The 24196-nt window shown below is 39.2% G+C and overlaps 1 protein-coding gene across 1 annotated transcript; it reads right to left on the reverse strand.

Moving 5' to 3' along the window:
• Window positions 1–11955: 11955 nt before the first annotated feature.
• CYP7A1 (cytochrome P450 family 7 subfamily A member 1) lies at window positions 11956–21953 on the reverse strand. The gene is made up of 6 exons (XM_519773.5): window positions 21799–21953; window positions 20009–20249; window positions 18384–18970; window positions 16286–16416; window positions 14133–14308; window positions 11956–13554 (listed from the first exon to the last, which is right to left on the reverse strand). The coding sequence occupies exons 1-6, from the start codon at window positions 21876–21878 to the stop codon at window positions 13255–13257; spliced, it is 1515 nt and encodes a 504-aa protein (XP_519773.2). The 5' UTR covers window positions 21879–21953; the 3' UTR covers window positions 11956–13254.
• Between the last annotated feature and the right edge of the window lie 2243 nt (window positions 21954–24196).

Genomic DNA, 24196 nt, shown 5'->3' on the forward strand with positions numbered 1-24196 from the left:
AACAGCAGAAGGTCTTTGGGGCTTTGCCTTGGTGCCTACTGGGAAAGGGGTGTGATGGGGCAGTGCTACTCAATTTGTAATCTATCCCCTCCTCACTCAATTATTATTAGTATTATTATTATTTGAGATGGGGTCTCACTCTGTTGCCCAGGCTGGAGTTCCGTGGTGCAATCTCGGCTCTCACTGCAGCCTCAACCTCGCAGCCCATCCTCCCACCTCAGCCTCCCTAGTAGCTGGGACTTCAGGCATGCACTGCCATCCCTAGCTATTTTTTTGTATTTTTGGTAGAGACAGGGTTTCACCATGTTGGTCAGGCTGGTCTCAAACTCCTGAGCTCAAGTAATCCACCTGCCTTGGCCTCCCAAACTGCTAGGATCACAGGTGTGAGCCACCCTGTCCAGCCCACTCTATTATTTTAAAGACAGCAGCCTGCTCATTGAAAAGAAATACACACACACACACACATACATCAGTTATTCAGTTTGAGAATTCTAAGTTCTTTATTCTTTAGTCATTAGTTTTGTGGTGTAGAGCATGTGCTTTCAAGTCAGATCTCTGGGGTTCAGAGGACTGGTCACAAATTATTTAACTTCTGTAAGTCTCAGTTTTCTCATATGTAAAAAGAGCTAATAACATTACATACTTCCTGTGGTGATTGAGAGGGTCGAATGGACACTCACGAAAGCCCTCAGTACAGTGTCTAATAGATAATAAGCATGCAATAAATTTGCTATGATTACTATTATTCTCTACCAGTCCAAAACATTGGGTGGAATTAGACACCTGAAATTTCAATCTGATTTAATAAATCAAAAGGTCTGAGCCACAGAAATCTCAACGGAATTCGTATGTCATGTCCCATCACTAAGCTTTATTAATTACAACAGCTTCCAGGTGATGGATGTACTCACTGTCCTGAACACATGGCTTGAAGGACAGAGTGAAGACTTATGAACTTTGTAAACTTCTCATGCTGCACAAGATGAAGAAGACCTATTTTGGGAGATGTACCTCTGTGCCTTATATGATGATCCTCTTTAAGAAGCTGGCGGTTTGGCTCAGAATTCTCTTGTTTTTACATTCCCAGCCTGACAAGCACATCATCAGAGTGCCATCTAAGTTCTCTTTACTGGCAGTTGCATGGTTTTCAGGTCTGTTAGGGAGGCATAGCTGTCCCCTGAAATCAATACTGAGTTGCAGGGATATGTTTACTTTGACTTTAGTCCTATTGGAATTCTGTGACCTTGGCCTAAAATGGACAGTGATCAAATATATTATTTCTGAAGGGCAAAGTTAAGAGATTTAGCCTTAGGAATAGGAATGGGGACATCAGAAATAGTACAAAGCTGCTGCTCTTCAGGTTCTTGAAGGACTTCTCAAGGTGAGACTTAGTTCGTACGTCCCCTTTTCTCCGTGCTCCATGCCATGAGAGGGGAATTCCAGTCACACTCTGTCTGGGCAGCTGTTTATAATTCTGCTACTGCTGATGTTAAGCCATTTTATTTCTCTTTCAGTGCCACATCTCTGTGGAAAATGCACTTAACAAATATATTGCCTACTATGTAAACTACTACAGAAAGTTCTTATTTTTATGCCCATAACATTCTGAAACCCAGAGCGTTAAGCAATCCCTTGTAATAAACGAAACTTCTGTAAGTCTTTCTCAGTGCCATCTAGCATTTCAAAGCACTCGTTTACTCCTCATAACAACCCTCTGAGTTCAGTGCTTTAGGTTCTGAGAACCTAAAGGTGAGGAAACCAAGGCATAGAGAGAGCTAAGACCATGAGGCTAGGAAGTGGAGGAGCAGAGCAGTGCATGCAGGCCCCCTGGTGCAGAACGCCGGCTCCAGCAGCCTCTGAGATGGTCCTCAGCGACCCTAGACTTCTGCTGTTCACGCCCTTGTGTGGGGACTGAAATTGTTGACTTTCAAGTCAAATACAACAAAAATGATGGGATATCACGTCTGAGCTTAGGTTACACTCATGTGTACCTACATGAATGAGTCCAGAAGCAGATTCCTCAGCCCCCATCTGGCCTGCAGATGACTGCAGCCTCCGGAAAGAGCCTGAACCTCAGGCACCCAGCTGAGCAGGTCTGGGTTGCTGCCCACTGAAGCCATGAGTTGAAGTTTGTTGTTTTAAGCCACTACATTTTGGGGAAATTTGTGATATAGCAACAACACAACACCTGAAACGTGCTGCTAGGTTTTTGTTGTTGTTGTTGTTGTTTATTTGTTTTAAAACAACACAAGATTTCACAATTAGAAGTAGCATTTCTTAATAAGGCCTATAGTTAGTGAGGGCACTTAGCCCGCGCCTGTGTTGATTACTGGCTCCATGCAAGTTCCTTATTCATCTTCAAGCAGGATTATTTCTGTATCAATTTCATGATTATTAAAATTCTTTTTTTTTAATTTATCAAAGACTTTCTGAAATTCTAAACTTATTCACTGCTCACCCTTATTGATTTTTCTCTCTCAGAGAATTCCTCTGGTCATGCATACCTTACTGGAATTATGTGGACAACTTTTGTTTAGTGAAGAGTGATGGTGCCCCATAGTATAGGCTCTTTGAGCTTGGAACGTGTGGAAGGATCACCCAGGGGTAATCACCCCAGTCTGCCTTCCCCATCTGGTCCCTGCAGTATTTTTTATCTTGTTCTATTTTATCTTTTCTTTCTTCTTCATCATGTGTGTGTGTCTGTATGTGTCCATTTGCGATCTTCTCAGCATCTGACACAAACTAACATACTCTGACCAGAAATTTTTTCCTAGATTCCAACAAAAATATCAAATTCTTTTCATGTGGGTTCAGTAGTTTTTCAACATTTATCAACATAGCTTAGAAATGCTGAGGGACAATAATATGATCTTGTTTATTTTATAGAAAATTTGATCAGAAGAAACTCTTTAAAGTATTTATCAGTCAGAAACAGGCCAAGGACATATTTAATCGGTGAGTCATTGCTTTTTTTCCTGAAGTCTTTGTCCCATAATCATGGAGAGTCCCATAGAATGCACCCTTGAGGATTTGCCATTCACAATTGTGACCATTCTGGAAGGTCCCCCAGTGCTCATAACATTTGTGGTTTTGCCAACTGAGGTTTGTGTACATGAGTGAGGCACTCACCTAGCAGGTAGACACCTGACCATCAGCCCAGCATCAGCATCTTAACAGAATTCTATTGATATGTAATATAAGCAGAATACATGTAATATATGGCAGGCATACATTATGGGGTGATTGCATATTACAGCAGTATTTTATAAATTTAGTAGGTCTGAGAAATACATCTCTAAGAGCAAAGGGGCTACTGAATCTTTATGTTGTTTTTGTTCTTTTGTTTCTTCTCAAATTCTTTTGGCCTGCCTCACTTTTAGTTTGCCGTCTAGAGTTGGAAATTTTTTGTTGTTGTTATTTGAAAATGTCTTTCCCTGCTTTTATTTTGTATAAATGCAAAGCGTTACTTATATTTGCATGTGTGTGTGTGTGTGTGTGTGCCATGCCATATATGGAAAAGACTTCAGTTTTCTGCACTCTTACCCATCAGCCTTGCCACTATCCTAAAGTGACTTTAGGGTATGTCTTGCTGACTTACCAAGAATAGAGAGATGGTTACATCATTTCACCAGAGGTAACCAAGGTCAACACTTTGTAAGTCACTATTGACTCTAGATCACCTGCCAAAATTTCAAACACCATGAGACAGCATTGGAAGGCATCCAGCGAGAGTTTTTAATTTGGAGCACTGAGCCCCAGCGTGGTTTTGCAGGATTCATATGCCAAGTGAGTGATGATAAGGGCTAAAGAGTTGTGGTGTTTTTTGTTTTTTTTTTTTTGAGACAGAGTCTTGCTCTGTCACCAGGCTGGAGTGCAGTGGCGAGATCTCGGCTCACTGCAACCTCAGCCTCCTGGGTTCAAGAGATTCTCGGGCCTCAGCCTTCCAAGTAGCTGGGATTATAGGCACGTGCCACTATGCCCGGCTAATTTTTTTGTATTTTTAGTAGAGACGGGGTTTCACCATGCTGGCCAGGATGGTCTCGATCTCCTGACCTTGTGATCTGCCCGCCTTGGCCTCCCAAAGTGCTGGGATTACAGGTATGAGCCACCGTGCCCGTTCAGGCTAAAGAGTTTTGATAAGTAAAGAAAAGAGCTTAAAAGAAAATTAACCCTTGGTGTTTTGTAACTGAGTGGTCAAATAGAAGAAGCAGCCATTGTGTCCTTGAAGTATGGCCAGCCTCCAAAGAGCAATGACCCCCCTAGTCTGACTGCAGCAAAGGATGTCTTCACTTTCCTAAAACAGTATCACCCACCTGCCACTCAGTATCCCCTAATATTGGCGGGGCATGCTGGCTCATGCCTGTAATTCCAGCTCTTTGGGAGGCTGAGGCAGGCAGATTGCTTGAACTCAGGGGTTTTGAGATCAGCCTGGGCAATATGGCAAAGCCCTGTCTCTATTTAAAAAATAAGAAAGATAGAAATCCCCTAATATAGAATGAAGTCTTTACATTCTGCACTTAGAAGTTACACTCTAAATACCCACGCCTCAGAAAAAATAATACTTTTAATCCACCCTTTGGTATGTATGGAGTTGGAATTAGATCCTTCTAAAATGATTGGACTAGACTCTGAGTGCCTTGAGGGCAGGGAGACGGTCTTCCCATTTCTATAAATCACTGCTCCCAGCACTGAGCCTGGTACAGCCTGAGCACTCAGCAGCCCTCAGTTCTTTCCTGAATGACCGATGGGCACTGTGAGATGAGGAAGGGAGCACCAAACACAAAACATACTTCATACTTTTGCTTTACCTTGTTCTCAAATGTCAGAATAAAATAATGTTGGACTAGGCCAGCAGTCCAATGTGAGTCCTCTGGTTGAACAAATGCTGTAGGTACTGGGTAATTAGAATATTGTCATCAGTTACCTTCTAAGGGACCCACTGCCTGCATGGAAATAGAATGTATCGAGTGAGGCTAAGATTTGTTCTGTGATCCCCATTGTTCTGCATTTGCCTACTTCAGAGGAAAACAGGAGTGGGGTGGGCCCTGGATATGAATGCATATTTATACTATCTTTCTTTTTTTGTATTAGCACATCCGACACTGCCCATGTTATACCTTAGATCCCCAGAACTTGCCTTGTATAACCTTAGACCAATATATATCCTTTGACCAATATCTCCTTGTCCTTCTAACCCCCACCCACACCCCCACCCCCTAGTAACCATGATTCTACTCTCTGCTTCCATGAATTTGACTTTTTTAGGTTCCATATATAAGTGAAATCATGCAGTATTTGTCTTTCTGCATCTGGCTTATTTCACATAGCATGTTGTCCTCTAGGTTCACCCGTATTTTCCCCAATGGCAGTATTTCTTGTTTTTGTGGCTGAATAATATTCCATTGCATGTACATACCACATTGTCTTTTTCCATGCAGCCATCGAAGGACACTTGGGTTGTTTCCATACCTTGGCTATTGTGAATAATGCTGCAACATGGGAGCGCAGGTAGCTCTTGAAGATACCACTTTCATTTCCTTTGGGAATATACTCAGAAGTGGGATTGCTGGATCATACGGTAGCTCTATTTTTAATTTTTTTAGAAACTTCCATACTGTTTTTCATAATGGCTGTACTAATTTACCTTCCCACCAACAGTGTACAAGGGTTCATTTCTCTCCACACCCTCTCTGCCAACCTTTGTTATCTCTTATCTTTTTGATAATAGCCATTCCACCAGGGAGGAGGTGATACCTTATTATGGGTTTGATTTGCTCTTCTCTGATTATTGGGGCTGTTGAGCCTCTTTTCCTATGCTTGTTGGCCATTTGTATGTCTTCTTTTAAGAAAGGTCTATTCAGTCTGTGTGGGATGGCACTGGGTATTTCCAGCCCTGAAGGAAAAGTGAAATGCATGAGGATGAGAATTTAGGCTCTTTAGTCACTTTCCACACCTCCTTCCATCTCCCTCACATAGACACACACACACACACACACATACACACACACACACACACACACACACACAGAGGTCAGGCTGATTCAGGAACCAGCAGAAGCCCCCAGCTCCCTTCTTCCCTGCCATTATTGCTCAGTGGGCTCCGCTCTGTTCACTTGGCATCTTAATGTACTACAGCCTCTTTAACTTTCTTCTTGCTTTTTTTCCACTCTCTCTGCATGCTATAGGCTTAATTTTGTTCCTCTCAAATGCATATGTTGAAGCCCAAATTGCCAGTACTTCAGAATGTGACTGGGCCGTTAACGAGTAATTATGGTTAAGTGAGGTCACAAGAGTGGGGCCCTAATCTAACAGGACCAGTGTCCTTATAAGAAGAGAAAGTGACACTCGAGATGCCTGCTCATAGAGAAAAGACGGTGTGGGGGCACAGGGAGAAGGTTGCCATGTGCACACCAAGGAGAGAGGCCTCAGGAGAAACTAAATCTGCCAGCACCTTGATCTCAGACTCTCCAGCCTCCAGAAGCCTGAGAAAATGCATGTCTGCTGTTGAAGCCACCTGCTCCCGGGTCCTTTGCTACGGCAGCCCTAGTAGGCCAATACACTGCTCTTTCCCACTTCCTCAAATTCCTCTGTATGGTGCCGTCAGCCCTCTCCCCTCCACCTCTCTCCCTTTACTGGCAAAGCTGAATGAAAGGTAAATAAAAGGATAAGCTTTAAAGTAAAATGATAAGTAGTCTTCTGCCTCTGGTTTTCCTCAGCTACAAAATAAGGGATTCGCTTTTACCTATAACCTGGAGACTCTATGATTCTAAATCACCTCCTGTGAAACTGCCTCCTTTGAAAATTCCTAAATGACTCCTTCAGAATCTTCATGTTTTATCTCCCGTCCTCTTTTAAGACGTCTGTTTTCAAGATAAATTAAAACTATTTCTTAGTCAAATTAAAATATTCATATTTCAACAGTGGGTTTTCTCCCTTTCTTTACGTTTGCATTGTAAAATTATTCAAAACAGAGTGGCTCATGATATTATAGGTTACACTGACTTTTGTTTGTTGCTCTGGGAACCTAAGTCCCATCTATAACATAATTTCTTCAATAAAATGTGTTCTGAGTCCCAAATATTCTATTCAAGAGTGAATCTTTGAAACACACTGCTTATACATTGGGGACTGTTTAAACATGGTTGAATTGAAAGAAGTCATACATCCTGACACTATTTCTTTGGAAATAAGCTTTCATTATTATGAGACAAGTTGCTTGGCCTAATTATAATAAAAGGAGAAATCAAACAGGTGGCCAGCATTATGGAGCCATCCTCCAGCCCCAGAAAACTGTACAATGAATGGATTTCTTCATTGTGCTGCAAAGCAAAGGCCTGACTGGAACCAGAAACAGGCTTAGACCTTCAGCAGGCTGAACATTTCTGAAACTTCACTTAATAAAGAATAGAAAATAAATAGGAGACTCAGTACATAAATGACTGGATTGCGGGTCAAAGAAGACTCTGTCTGCTTCCCCCCGGGCCTTTGCCCCATGCCGGTCTAGTGACTGTGCCAATGGGGCTCATCTCTCTGTGTCTCTGAGCCCTGTCAGCAACCTGCTCAGCTGCCCACAGAACTGACGCCTTCTCCACCTCCAGTTTGTTTCAGCAAATAGTAAACCTGCCTTGTCACGCAGCGTGGGCCTGAGCACTGGCCAGCTGTGTTCTCAATTCTGTGTGTAACTCTTTCCCAATATTTCAATAGTGTGAGAGATCAATAGAGAGAATCCAAAAGACCTGCTAGTAAAGCAACCAGCATTTGCAACTCACTAGAGCCCAGGCTAAGAAGAAAAACAGAGACCCCAAAGTGCCCAACGCCGCCGCACAAATAACACACTTATTCCATCACCGTCTTCAACTCTTTGAGCTCCCGCTATGTTTAAGGTGTCAATTGGAAGCTTTGGTGGGCTATGCAGTTGAATAAAATACAATTGCCCTCCTTGGAGAACTGCCATTCCCCGGAAACACTCCAGAGAAGTGATGAAGTAAAGGCACTTACAGCCAAGTTTCTGAGAAACTGCTGACTCTGTTTGATTGCCACATGTCTGTGGCCAAAGCACTCCCAGGGACACCTGAGCTCACTCCAATACCTCCCCGTAGCCCTGGCACACTGTTACCTGGAGCACCAAATGTTTCACCGAGATGATATCCCGTGTCCCTTCATCTGCCCCCAACCATCTTCTCACCAACACACTCCAAGAAAAACTGTGAGGAGAAGTATTTTCCTGTACATATTTTCCTGCATGCACATACTTTTGTGTTTTAAAATAACAATTTCTGTTTCCAGTGGAGTTTGTTTCACATTGCTTCTTGCCAGAAAATCAAAAGAAAAAAAGGTTCCATTTTGATGTCTTGTTGGTGATAGTGGCGAAGAAGATAATCAATACCCCATCAGCTCCCTCCTGATCCCCCCATTCCTTGCTCTTCTCCAAAGAATTATAGGAGCCAGAGATAAAACCTCAAATTGGAAACTTGAAAGGAAATTAAATATGAAAGCCTTAACTGAAATTACTTTTCAAACCATCTTTCTGAGTAAAGGCAAGTGTGGCAAAGTATTAGGATGAATCTAGGTGAAAGTCATGGGTATTCAATGTATTCTTTAACTGTTTTTCATGGATCGAAATTCTGCAAAATAGCAAATGGGAAGGTGATCAGCCCCCCTCTTGTCACCCCTCACTTCTCTCATGAATTCTCTCAAACAAGTACTTATAATTCTTGAAACTGTCATTGATTTAATCCATGAGAACTTGCTCCAGAACTGTTAAGCGTTGAATCTATACTCTAATTAACTTTGCCACCTATGGTTGGATAACTGTCAATGAGAAATGGTTCTTCAAAATGGAGTTGAGGCTACCAAAGATTGTGGGTGCACATTTTTTTCAATAAAAATGGGGAGTTTTCATATAGTCATCCAAAGTTTATGAATATTTTTATTTTTTACTTTTTACTTTTTTTTGAGACAAGGGCTTGCTTTGTCGCCCAGGTTGGAGTGAGTGGCACAATCTCGGCTCACTGCAACCTCTGCCTCCCAGATTCAAGAAATTCTCCTGCCTCAGCCTCTGGAGTGGCTGGAATCACAGGCATGCGCCACCACGCCTGGCTAATATTTGTATTTTTAGTAGAGATGGGGTTTCGCCATGTTGGCCAGGCTGGTCTCGAACTCCTGACCTCAGGTGATCCACACGCTTTGGCCTCCCAGAGTGCTGGGATTACAGGTGTGAGCCACCACACCCAGCCAGTATTTTTATTTTTAATTAATTAATTTTATTTGTTCATTTTTTTTCATATGTAGGTTTATTGATGAAGAAATGGACTTTGTGGAGTCTATGAAACCTATGCCTGTATTTGGAAGGTAGGTCCTAACATATGCATTAGTTCAGTGGATACAGCATTTCATGTGCAGATAGGAGGTTTCTAGATTGGAGCCTGCCTTATAACTTGCTATGCAACCCTTTAAACAAAAATCACCTCTGTTTCACCAAATATCAGTTTCTAACTAAAATGAGGGCTTAGACTAGAGAACTTTAAATAGCTGTGAATCGTCTGTGAAGCATCAGTGCTGCTGTCTTGACCTCACTTCACAGGCCCGAGCCTCTGCGTTGGTATCAACCAAGGCAGTGTGGAGATGATGCTGATGAGAAGCTGTGTTCCATAATCCACTCATAAAACCAAGGGTAAAACCTTAAGCCCATTGCCTCAAAAATGTATAACACGGAGCCTAAGAGAAACAATATGAGATTACACAATTAACTCCAAGGTGTTGGTGAGATGAAGAGACACTGTCCTACCTGAAGGTGAGCACAGCATAATGTTGTATTTGATTATACTGTGGCTCTTCACGGGCTCTCAGCTAGAGTCGTCAGCCTCCTTCCTGACCTTCCTAGGCCTGGCAGCTGCAGTGCCCCACCCTCTGACCAAGTGATCCTCCCAAACAGTGAGGATTTAGGGACAGAAGTGTCATCATGGATTTTGTTTACTGTGGCGTATCTTTTCAATGACCTGAGTCAAGACAGTCTGTCACCTGGACTTGCCACAAAGGGAAGAGTGCTGGCTGTGGAGTTGGAGCAACCTGGATTCCAATACTCCCAGCTCTTTCACCTGTCAGCATTGTGACCTTGAGCCAGTGACTTAACCTTTCTGGAGTTCTGCCTTTCTCTTCTGTAATATAGAGGTAATAGTAACACAAATCTCAAAGGACTCTTGAGGATATGATGGGATGGTGCATGGCATGTGGAGTAGTGACCTGGCCCTGGCCCATGGGAATCTGAATAGATTTAACCATGAAAATCTCTCCTCCTAGGTCTATTTGATCTTACAATAGGTTATAATGTCTTTTAGGTGCTTTTGAAAATAAAAATATCTTTCTAAATGGAAGGGTTTCATTTCCAATAAAGTTCTAACTTAATGTTGTCTAAGATAAAATTATATCTATAGCTTTATTTATTTATTTATTTATTTTGAGTCAGAGTTTCGCTTTTGTTGCCCAGGCTGGAGTACAATGGCGTGATCTCGGCTCACTGCGACCTCCATCTCCTGGGTTCAAGCCATTCTCCTGCCTCAGCCTCCCAAGTAGCTGGGATTACAGGCATGTGCCACCATGCCTGGCTAATTTTTTTTTTTTTTTTTTTTTTTTTTTGTATTTTTAGTAGAGATGGGGTTTCTCCGTGTTGGTCAGGCTGGTCTCGAACTATCGACCTCAGGTGATCTGCCTGCCTTGGCCTCCCAAAGTGTTGGGATTACAGGCATGAGCCACTGTGCCTGGCCATCCGTGGCTTTTTAAATGTATTCTCCTCGCATGCTTTTTTCAAAAAAGACAAAATACTTCATATACCAATGCATGTATACATTCTTTAAAGTTAATAAAATTATAGTACAAAATAGCCTTTGGGATTGCTATACAACAGGGATTGGCAAACATTTTCTGTAAAGAACTAGACTTTAAATATATCAGGAATTGTGGCCACATGGTCTCTGTTGCAACTGCTCAGCTCCACAGTGGCATCACAACAGCAGGCACAGACAAGAATGCAAACAATGGGCATGCTGCGTCCTAATAAAACTTGACTGATGGGTGTGGAAGTCCAAATGTCACATACTTCTCACATGTCATAAAAGATTCTTATTCTTTTGATTTTTTATCTAACCATTAAAAAACGTAAAAACCATTCTCAACTTTCAGGCTATACAAAAACAGAGGCGGGAACCCTTTGGTCCATGTGCCATCAGTTGCCAACCCTTGCTCTACAAGAACAAGGACATGGAAAAATGTGGGATGCATTTAAAAAGTCATAAAATCTATTAGGAAAGCACACTGGAAATTTAGTTTATCACTGTTCACTATAAAATAGATGTTTGTTAATCTTGAACCACATCGAAATGACTTTAATTTTCTTCATATAAAAGATAACCTACTTAAGGGATAAATCTATGGTAATATTAAATAGCAAGATGAAAACTTTTAATAAATTTTATGTAGTGTGAGGGAGATTTTTGAGTAAATTATTACATTGAATATTTTTGCAATATTTGAATATATGAGTATTTTGAATGAATCCTGAATAAAATTGTTGTTGTTTAGCTTATCAGTGGGTGAATGTTTTAAACACTCTGAATAATTCAAAATTTAAAACACATAGATTCGGCCAGGTGTGGTGGCCCGTGTCTGTAATCACAGCACTTTGGGATGCCGAGGCGGGCAGATCGCCTCAGGTCAGGAGTTTGAGACCAGCCTGCCCAACATGGTGAAACCCTGTCTCTACTAAGGATATGAAAATTAGCTAGGCATGGTGGCACGTGCCTGTAGTCCCAGCTACTCGGTAGGCTGAGGCATGAGAATCACTTGAACTCAGGAGGTGGCAGTCACAGTGAGCTGAGATCGCACCACTGCACTCCAGCCTTGGCGAGAGGGTGAGACTCTTTCTCTAAATAAATAAATAAATAAATAAATAAATACACATAGATTCATACTTTTATTTCTGAAAGATGAATCATTTCAAAATTATCAAATGTTAGAATATTTTCTTAATATTTGTAAAATAAGCAAAAAGGTAAATATAATTTAAATATAAATACTACACAGAAATATCAATTGACATAGAGCTGATAACTCACACTTAAAATATTTTATCAAAGCATTGTTGTACACAGCATTTAAACACTCGAGTCACCTTAGTTTTTTTTCATCTGCAAGTCATTTAGCGATAAAAATCATTTAAATAAAACATAATGTCAAGCTGCACTTAATACACTCCACATGTTTCATAACCAAAGCTTCCAAATGGCTATTTCCATCCAGTTTTAACTTTAAAACATATCACATAAAAGCTACATTTTTTCAGTGATAATGTGTATTTAACAATGACAGAAAAACTACCTTTTTTAATCTCTGAGAAAACTCTTCTCATTAATATGAATGAAATAAAAATATAGAGAAGATAGTTAAAGCCGGACATAGAGTTTTCAGCAACAATAAGTTAAAACATGAAGGGAAAATAAAACCACCTTTAGTGTTTTTGGGAAATCAAGATAATCATGTTTAAAGCCCTGAATTTTGGATATAGAAGAAGTTGAAAAATATTTCCTTTTTATTAAAAGACATAACTAATCATAATCATTTGAAATATCCTTTATGATATATGATCACACCCAAAGAACCCCACCATCTAGTCAACAAATAATGCAGTTTCACTAGAATGTGAATTTGAACATTTTTTCATAATTGTCGGGCAGTTTTATAAAAATAAAGCAGTTTCCTTAGGAAAAAACAATCTGCCAATTAGAATACATATCTTTTCTTTGGAGACGGGGTCTCACTAAGCTGTCCAGGCTGGTCTTGAACTCCTGGGCTCAAGCCATCCTCCTTCTTTGGCCTCTCGAGTAGCTAAGACTACAGGTGCCTGCTACCACACCTGGCTGTAATGTGTATCTTCATTTTGAAAAAAAAATAAAATAAAGGTGTTTTCCTTTGAAAATAATAAACTTCAATCCCTGGCTATATGAACATTCATGGACTTATACAAATGAAAACAAATTATTGTGCTCCTAGAAACTAGTTCTTTTCACTAGCAGAGTCTGTGATAGCATCTGGAAACTGTCACCAAAATGTTAAGATTCACAAGCAAGCACTGGTGAACAACATTGGACCTGGTGAATCATTTCTATCGCCACTAAATGCATTTGTCCAAAGGGACTGTGTGGTGAGGGTGTTCTGCAGTCCTGTAATATCATCTAGTGTCCTCTTATTCCAGCCATGTATTCACAAATGCTTGAATTTATATTTAAATTCAATATCATTCAATGGCGGCAAAATGCCCAAGCCTGCCCGGGACTGGTCCAAAGGTGGACATTTAGCTTGGCCCTCTATAAGCTCCAATTCAAAATAAGAAAGCATCAGAATCAAAAATTGCTTGATTTCGTGGATAGCGAACAATCTTCCAGGACATATTGTAGCTCCCGATCCAAAGGGCATGTAGTAATACTTTAACTTGAGTCCATTACAATAGAAGGTAGTCTTTGTCTTCCCGTTTTCATCAAGATACCTATCATATTTAAAAGTCTGCAATAAAAATACAAAGAAAACCGCCTTTAAGCTAGTTTTAAAGAAATTTATCTCTTTCTAAACCTGGAAGCTCCAAAGAGTAATTTTCTTTTTAATTCTACCCCATTAGTGATTTAGCAAATACTCCACATTGAATCAGAAAGTAATAAGGAACAGGAGCTTAATGAGCTAAGGAAGCCTTGTGATACCTCCTATCCTGCTTGAACGATTAGTTCCTTAGTCAGGCAGAGCTAGAGAGAGAAGTGTTCCCAGAAGAAACTAGAATAATCAATATATTAGCCTCCAATTTCCTGGATTTGGGAGGAGGTGCTTTTTAAGAAAAAAAAAGTGGCAGGTTTATTATTATGACTGCAAATATAATCTAGCAAAGACTGTGTGATGGCAAATATCAGGACTAAAATGAAAAATTCAGACCACTATCTAAATTTTCCAAAATATATGAATATTTAACACAATTAAGCGGACAATTCCTGTGACTACAATGATAAAATCAATTCTACCATTGTACATTTCCTCTTTATTTAGATCTAGGTAGGTATCACCTGGATATTGAATTTCAATGGGCAGGCACTTACCAAAGGGTCTGGGTAGATTTCTGGATCTAAGTGCATTAACTGTGGGTAAAGAGCTATGATGTCATCTTTTCGGATGTTGTAGGAACCGTCCTCAAGGTGCAAAGTGAAATCCTCCTTAGCTGTCCGGATGTTGAGGGAGGCACTGGAAAGCCTCAGCGATTCCTTGATTATACTATCTAAACATTTTAAAAGAAAAAAAGATAAAAAATGAAAGAAGGAAGGGAGGAAGGAAGAGAAGAACAAACCAAGTGTTTGAAGGTCATATGATATAGAGTCTGAACTACAGACAGCCTGGCAGTGCATAACACAAAGATGAACAGGGTATGGGAAGCTGATCAGATAAAAATTTCCCAAACTTTCTTTCTGTTACCACTATGCTGTTATCAATGATTCAACTGTGTCTGAATTTTTTTATTTTTGTTTTTCTTTTTAGCCAGGGTCTCATTCTGTTGCCCATGCTGCAGTGCAGTGGCATGATCCTGGCTCACTGCAGCCTCAACCTCCCAGGCTGAACTGATCCTCCCACCTCAACCTCTCGAGTAGCTGCGACTATAGGCATGTGCCACCATACCCAGCTAATTTTCTTCTTTTTATTGTTTGCAGAGACAGGGTTTTGCTATGTTGCCCAGGTTGCTCTTGAGCTCCTAGGCTTAAGCGATGTGCCCATCTCAGCCTCCAAAAGTGCTTTGATTACAGGTGTGAGTCACCGTGCCTGGCCTGAATGTATCTTTAAATCTGATCCTGAGTTAATAATAATCTTTTGATTAAGAGATAATCATCTTGGTCATAATTGGGAAACAAAATTCCATCATTTTATAGAAGAGTAATGTAATAAAACTGGAAAAATCAGTAATACATTTTTATAGAAATTATTCAAAGTTTATCACTTCTGAGATTTAATATACTGAGGACTTCTGAGATTGAATATACTGATAGCACTGACACATACATATGTTTTTTCTAGATGTTTAATGCAGCTTCAGTTCAACATTTACAAGAACCTATTTTTATCCATATACTATCTGATGTTGCGTGGCGATCACCGCTGCCTGGTAAAGGCATAAAGGGACAAAAAGAACCAACCTGAAAATGGCTGAAATATAGAGAGCTCGCGAGAGGTCCAGCCTGACCTTTTAGCCGTATCCTTTAACTGTCATGTTTTAGGGTGCTCATCACATTATTGTGTATAAAATTCCAGAATGTTAGCATTTTATTTTACAGATAAGAAAAGTAAGGCCCCCAAAAGAGTACTGACATGTCCAAAGTCTCCCAAGTCAGCCCCAGCATGGAACCTAAGCTTCTTGCCTCCTTAAAGAAAATAACCAAAAAAAGAAAACTTTATTGCTATAAACATATCATATTGTTGGCCGGGTGCAATGGCTCATGCCTGTAATCCCAGCACTTTGGGAGGCTGAGGCGGGCGGATCACTTGAGGTCAGGAGTTCGAGACCAGTCTGGACAACATGGTGAAACCCCGTCTCTACTAAAAATACAAAAATTAGCCAGGGGTGGTGGCGTGCACCTGTAATCCTAGCTACTTGGGAGGCTGAGGCAGGAGAATGGCTTGAATCCAGGAGGCAGAGGTTGCAGTAAGCCAAGATCGCGCCATTGCACTCCAGCCTGGGCAACAGAACAAGACTTTGTCAAAAATAAATAAATAAATAAAAAGAAAAATATCATATTGTTATAGTTCCATAAAATATAGAAAAGCAGAACAAAGAAAAATCAAAGCACCTTCAAATCCATCACTCAATCCATGCAGGTAACTGTGGTTTCTTAATGGTTCTTTTCCCTCCTTTATTTTATGAAAATGACTAATATGCTTCCATTAACCATCAGATTAGTGGTAAGAGGAATATGAGAAACATGGTGTGGCAGTGCAGGGTGGTAGTTGAGAGAATAGGATGCCACATAATGATGTATTTGATTCTACACTGGCTGCAGCTTAACCTCTAGGTGTCAGTTTCCTCACTTGGTACAAATAAATAGTAACAGTCCCAAGTCACAGGACAGTTGTGAGGATTAACCAAGAAAACTCATATGAAATACTTAGTTTAACGCCTAGAATTCGGTAAGTATATAATTTATGTTGGTCATTATTGTTAAAGTAGTAGGACATAGAAAATGAAACTCAACATAACAAGTATACCCACCTAATACTGGCAGGTCATTCAGTTCTGCTTGACTCAAACAAATAGGATTGCCTTCCAAGCTGACTTTTTGACCAGCATTCTCTAATGTTCTTTTCACTTCTTCAGTAGCTGCTTTCATTGCTTCTGGGTTCCTATTAAAAGGTAAGAGAAAACATGTATGTGCAGAAAATAAACTTTTTCCATACTTTGAGATCTGCAAACAAATAGGCCTTTCCCCCTTCTTTTAACTAGATGGTGAAGATATCAGGGGAGGAGGGAAAGGGATATTCCTGTTTGCATTTACTCCATTTGTAATTGGGTTTATGTCCTTGGATATTAGTAAGAATTGTTGCCTTAAAATGACCTTGCGGCCGGGCGTGGTGGCACACGCCTGTAATCCCAGCACTTTGGGAGGCCGAGGCGGGCGGATCATGAGGTCAGGAGTTTGAGACCAGCCTGGCCAACATGGCGAAACCCTGTCTCTACTAAAAATACAAAAATCAGCCAGGCATGGCAGTGGGATCCTGTAATCCCAGCTACTCGGGAGGCTGAGGCAGGAGAATTGCTTGAGCCCGGGAGGTGGAGGTTGCAGTGAGCCATGATCGTGCCACTGCATTCCAGCCTTGGTGACAGAGCAAGACTCTGTCTCGAAAAAAAAAAATAATAATAATAATAATAAAAATGGGACTTTGCTACATAAAAGTTAAACTTTGGTGAGGGCTTTTATTTTATTTTTATTTATTTATTTATTTATTTTGAAACGGAGTCTTGCTCTGTCGCCCAGGCTGGAGTGCAGGGGCGCAATCTTGGCTCACCGCAAGCTCCGCCTCCCGGGTTCACGCCATTCTCCTGCCTCAGCCTCCCGAGTAGCTGGGACTACAGGCGCCCGCCACCACGCCCAGCTAATTTTTTGTATGTTTTTTAGTAGAGACGGGGTTTCACCGTGTTAGCCAGGATGGTCTCGATCTCCTGACCTTGTGATCCGCCCGCCTCGGCCTCCCAAAGTTCTGGGATTACAGGCGTGAGCCATTGCGCCCGGCCTGGTCAGGGCTTTTATAAATAAGTGTTTCTAACAAGGATTAAACATGTCTAGGGAGCTACATAACAAAATTACAGTAAGTTGAGTCTCAAAATGTTTGATAAGTATTTGTAAGACTATCATAAAATATGGCTACAATTTCCTTTATGATGTTAAATTGATGTCGTATGCCTGCTGTAAATATGTGAATTTATTCTGGATGTGCTTTCTCAAGTAATAACTTTGGAAGATAGTCAACATTTGTGACAAATTAGTAATAAGTTCTCACATCTGAAATTAAGTTTTAAAATATTTTATAAGACCTAAAGTCATCAGCCATCAGTAGAAATTTGGCATTCCCAATCTTATGGAGTAGCAATTTTGTGTCTACATGATACTAAATATCTAATTTAATTGGAATAATTCAATAGACCATTCTAATTTCAAATTCCCAAAAGATTAACACTTTGGAGAGAAATCATGTTATGTAAAACATATGTTATTACAGTTTTTTTCTGTTACATACAGTTTTAAAAAGCACAACCTAGCTAAGTCTCTTATCAATAATAATAGATTATGATTGATTCATAGCTCTCATAGTTGGTCAAATAAACAGAAGAACAGCAATTCCTAACTAAGTGAAAACAAACTGTGAATGAACAAATAAATAAGGCATAGTCACTGCCCTGATTGTTGTCCATAAATCAGTAATCACTTAAATACATTTTTATGATTATGAAAACTGCATTTATGGAGTGGAGTTGGCGTCGTGAAGAACAGTATGGGGTTAAGAGCAAGGGCTCTGGGCCAGGCAGCCTGAATTGACCCAACACCAGCACATACAAGCTCTGTGGCTTGGGGTGACATCTCTTTCTCTGGGACTGTCTTTGTTTCTATAAAACACTTTTACCAGCCATAGCTGCCTATGTTTTTCTGAGGACTGAATGAACTCATATATGTTAAACACTAACACGCATTAGTGCTACGTTCTTGATTGACGGCATGATAAAGTACTACGAGGCTTTTTTTCTTAAAGTTAAAGTGGTTTAATTTCTACTTTCTACTAAAATAAAAAAAAGAAATGGATATGGCGTTAGTCACCTAATCATTTGAAATAAACTCCAGAAAGTCGCTGGAATGGTGTTTGCTTGCGATGCCCAGAGGACCACGAGGTGTGTCTTGGCCTTCTCCAGGTCATCAAAGGTGGACAAAGTGTCATTGAGAAACATGCGCAGGCTGATCAGTTCTGAGACGCTTTCCCTCTTTTGGAGGTTCTCGTGCCTCAAGCTCTCTGCCAGTTTCTCCCGGGCATTGTGCGCAGTCCTGAACATGTGAATGGGGAGGCCTGCTACCAGGGCTGGAAAGACTTTGTCGAATTGCTTGAAGTTGTCAAGATTGTTTAGAATATGTGCTTTCTGTGTGTCCCGCCTTGTAAGATCTCTGCCAAAGATAGTTAAATACCCAGCTTCAAACATCACTCGGTAGCAGAAAGAATACATCCCTTCTGTCACCCAGGCAGCGGTCTTTGAGTTAGAGGAGACTGGAGGTCTCATGATACGTTGGAGGTTTTCCATCATGCTTTCCGTGAGGGAATTCAAGGCATGGCCCTGCAGGGTTTTGATGAAAGTGTCGTTTATGTTTTCAGTGGTATTTCCATCCATCGGGTCAATGCTTCTGTGCCCAAATGCCTGATAGCAAATAAAACATGCAGAAAAAGAAGTTAAACCTGACCTAGTCATAGTAAATGACTGAAAAACAGATTAGATACTTTCATAGTTCCTTACTTGGTAAACATGGGAAATTGGCTTTCCCTTGTACAAGTTCATAGCACTTTACAAATAAATGACCAAACTGTACCTTTCCTTTAAAGCCAACTTCAGTGGCACTCCCCTGGATCACTCAAGTCATCTATGTCTTATTTCTTATGCTACTGCACTTATTTACAGCTATTGCACATAAACTAATTGATAATGTTTTAAAATCATTAGTTATCTTTTATATTATTTGTAGATTTCTTTTTCTTTTTCTTTTAGAGATGGGGTCTCACATTGTCACCCAGGCTGGAGTGCAGTGACACAATGATAGCTCACTGCAGCCTCAAACTCCTGGACTCAAGCGATCCTCCTGCCTCAGCCTCTCAAATAGCAGGGACTACAGGTGTGTTCCATTGTGTCCAGCTGTAGATGTATTTTAACCAAACTTTAAGCTACTTAGTCACAAAGACCAAAGCTAATATTTATTTGCAGTAAGTAAGTAGTTATTGGTTTTTTTTCTCAGTAACAGATCTTCTTTTATTACATCTAAATGATGTTAAAATATCTTGCCAATTCCTTATCAAAATGAAACACTGTGTGGCACAAGTGTGGTGAGACAACTGTTGAATGTTAGGTTTCCGTCACTTGCATTCTTGCATAGACATTGCTGATGTGATGAATTTTTATCTATCTTATTCGTACAGTGCGACCTGTCTCAGTAGAGCATTTAATCTGTATTTCACCCTCATTAGCTCGTCAACAAATGACAAATCTATACCTATTTTGACTTTCTAAATGATTATTACTAAGAAGCTATCTATAATTTATTTATGTTTCTAAGAATCTCCACATAAGGATAACTCTCTTCAACACCTTTATCATGAAATCTAAGTACATCAAAATTTCTAAATAGACAAGCACATAAAAATGTAGAAGACAAACAGAATGGTATATAAATGTAAAACTGCTTACCTTCGCAGAAGTGGCAAAGTGAAATTTTTTCCAATCAAAATATTTTCCGTGGCACAACACCTTATGGTATGACAAGGGATTTGTGATGAAATGGACATATTTTCCCATTAGTTTGCAGGTAAAAACATGACCATGTTTCCTTTGATTTGCTCTGAGGAACTCGAGAGGATTGGCACCAAATTGCAGAGCACAGCCCAGGTATGGAATTAATCCATTCTCTAGAGGTGGTTCACCCGTTTGCCTGTCAGACACAAATGTATGATAGACATGGATGATTACAGATTTGGGTTTTTACTTACATCAGGTTTTAAAATTTTTCCCACTGACTTCAAACTTTGAAACCCTATAGTTTATAGATATTTCTTTTGTTGGATGGGCCCTGCTCTTTTACTACAGTAATAGGTTATATTAACCTAGTAACATGATATGTTGGTGGAAAGGATTACTAAATCCATCCATTCATGCATCCGTCCATATACACATTCAACAAGCACCCGTCTACTATGTGCTTGTCACTTTTCCCAGTGATACAGGCAAAAGGATTTACAAGACCAACAAGATTCTTGTTGTCAGTGTGGAAACAAAACTACATTCTAGTGTTTATCATTTTGCTAAGCATCATTTTTCTAAATATCTCAAAATGTTTCTTTTGATTATTTTCTTTAAAGACACAGATCACTGAATAAGAGAGGATTTCAGAACTGAGGTTTTGAAAATATTCCTAGTTTAAAGATATCTATATTATATTCTATAAGGATGGTTTCAGAGAAGAAGAATCTCATGTGAGAAATCAGCTTATTATAAAATGAAATTGAGTAAGATAAACACGGACAGAATCATCTATTGTAATTCAGTGCTCCTTTAAAATGTTTTTATTAGAACATGTAAACTTATTTTCCAACATAAACTTCTGTACCTCTTGATAGAATAATACAGTATAAAGTAATTACTTTTCTTTTCTTAGTTTGAAGATAAGTAGTTTAATTAAAAGTAAAAACTATCAGGCCTGAAAGAAACTGCAAAAGGCAGAAAACACATAGCAATCTACAAAGCTGAAAGATGGTTAGGGTTATTTTCTCTTTTTGAGATTGACATAGCAGAGAATATCTATATGCCTCCCCACAATTACTCCTTGAGCCAATTAGAAGTTAAATAAACTATGGTTCTGGATCTGACTGTATTTGTTTTTCTTGCATTCTTGAACCAGTTGTAAATAAATGAAATCGATGTCACATACACTCAGCAAACTTTCCCAATTCACCACAGTTGATTAACATTGATTTAAAAACAGTAATAGAATGATCAGCTCAGGCTCTATGCTGTTGTTCAGGCTTAGGCTGAGTCTATACGATGCACAAGAATGAGCTTAAAAGAGAACATTTATTTAGCAAGAGTATCTATTGAAGCCATGTGAGAGAAAGCAATCCTTTCCATTGTAGGTTCCCACTTGCTACTTGTATCCTTACTAATTTGGGCTTCCTCTTTAGATACACATATAAATGTACATAGAGACCTTATACAATTTCTGTCAGTTATGTTTAACGCCAATATACATTTATATATTACCATCGGTATATGCCAATACTAAAAAGGGAAGCTGTCATATGTTTTGTGAGATATAGTAAAAAAGATGTTACTTTAAAAATTCAAATCAAATTTTTCATTTAAAAAATAAGGAAGATAATGCTAATATGTGTAAGTATAGAAAACCAAATTTACTGTATAAAAATGAAGGTAAAAAAATTAAATGGATGAATCAAAGAGCAATTTAAAGATAAAACATTACTTACCTTCTCCTAATTCCAAGAATAAGCCATAGACAACAGCATGCTGCTATAGCAATCCCCCAAATCAAAGATGTGGTCATCATTTTGCAAATCTAGGCCAAAATCTCTGAGGAAGAAAATCTCTGATTAGAAAGGGAAGGATGCCACTGAAAAGAGACTCAAACTAGGCTTTTTATATACTTAGTATCCAGATCCATTAACTTGAGCTTGGTTGACAAAGCAAACAATTAGCCATTTGTTCATTCTATTAGAAAAAAAAAAGTGGTAGTAACTGGCCTTGAACTAAGTCCACAGGTATCAGAAGTGGTTCCAAAGCAATCAGAGACCTGCAATACTTGATAAGTTGAAGGTCTCTCAAATATATGTTGACTTAACATTCGGACCTGGGGACAACAGCTAATATTAAGAGTTTGGTATGTGTAAAAAGAACAAATAAACCTGTTTAAGATGGGCATAGCTAATAAATACATAAACTATAATAATTTAAAGAAAAATAAGAATGAGTTATTCATCAAGCTTATAATTTGGTCTTGTTAACTTTTAAAGAAGAATTAATTTAGGTGCTTTGCCAGAGAGACGGTGATCAAGTTCAGAAGAAAGAGAACTGGGAAAAACATTTCTGTTGCTTCACGTTTCAGTGCTTTTATAAAATCATAGATATTTTACTACATATAGTAACATGTTACTCACCTAACATCCTCAAGAGAGTATTCTACATAAGTGCATCCTCTAGATAAATATAACTTATTGGAAGCATCAAAATTTTAACTATCATTCTTGTGATTAAAATGTTTATCAATGTTTCTAATTATTAAAGTAATAAATTTCATTTCAAGTAAGTTAAGACTAACTAAAACATATCTTGGTGGAAAGTGAACATCTATTAATAATTTACCTACCATGCTACTCCTTTACTCAGAAGTAACCACTGGTAACCACTTGGCATCTGTTCTTCCAAACTTTATTTCTGTGTACACAAAAATATTAGTTGAGTATTTATTATGTGCCAAGAACTCTTCAAAAGTATTCTAGTTGTAGGCATTAAGATAGGCAGATTTCCTTATCTAATGGAGATTCTATTCCAATGGAGAAAGGAGTAATAAAATACATGTTATGAAAAAAATAAAACATGGTATAGAAAGCTATGGGGGAATGAGGACAACTTTAGATATGATGGTCAGAGATGGGCTCTCTGAAAATGTGACATTTGGGATCTGAATGACAAGAAGAGACTATTCATGTGAATATCAGAAGGAAGGATATTCCAGGAAGAGGAAGCAGAAAATGCAATGTCTTGAGTCAAGGATCAACTTGGTGAGTCTAAGAACCAAAAAGAAGGATATATCCTACTGAAGCAGAGTGAATGAGAGTTCACAGAATTAAGACAAAAGAAGGTAGGCAGCAGTACTGTGTGTGTATATATATGTATATATACACACACATATACACCCACAGTATTCTCTATATTTATACATGTGTGTATATATATGTGTGTATAAATAATTATATTGAATATGTGCTTAATCTTCCATTGGATAAATGTACTATAATTTATTTAACTGATTTCCTATTGATGGATATGTGGGTTGTTTCCAGTTTTGGCTATAGATGCCATAGATTTATTTCATGTTTTTTTTTGTTTTTGCCTGTTTAAACAGAGATCACACATTTTTTGTGTGTAATTTATCACCATAAATATTAGTATCAATCATTGTATGGCAGTACATAGATTTTTCTTAGAATCTAGGTTTTTGGGGGGCTTTGTGCATTTATTTAGACAGGTGGATTTTTAAAAAATTAATATATCTTTTTAAAAATATGGCTTATAGAAAAGCTGATCTTATACATGGACAATCACAGCAAGATATCCCAGTCAGATAAAATGCCAGTCTAATATCCAAATAATACAGCCCTTTAGAGTTACTTCTCAGGCAAATGAAGAACAAGCAAATATACAAAAATGGAAAGGAAGTCAGGCATGGTAGTGTGACATGGTTTGGCTGTGTCCCCATCCAAATCTCATCTTGAATTCTCACGTGTTGTGGGAGGAACCTGGTAGGAGGTGACTGAATTATGGGTGCAGTTCTTTCCTGTGCTATTGTCATGATAATGAATACATTTCATGAGATCTGATGGTTTTAAAAAGAGGAGTTTCCCTGCACAAGCTCTTTTCTTGTCTGCTGCCATGTGAGATGTGCCTTTCTCCTTCCATCATGATTGTGAGGGCTCTCAAATGATGTAGAATTGTAAGTCCAATAAACCTCTTTCTTTTGTAAATTGTCCAGTTTCAGGTATGTCTTTATCAGCAGCATGAAAATCGACTAATACAGTAAACTGGTACCAGTAGAGTGGGGCACGGCTGAAAAGATAACCAAAAATGTGGAAGCGACTTTGGAACTGG

The sequence above is a fragment of the Pan troglodytes genome, chromosome 7 (genome assembly GCF_028858775.2).
Source record: "Pan troglodytes isolate AG18354 chromosome 7, NHGRI_mPanTro3-v2.0_pri, whole genome shotgun sequence".
Lineage (NCBI taxonomy): Eukaryota > Metazoa > Chordata > Mammalia > Primates > Hominidae > Pan > Pan troglodytes.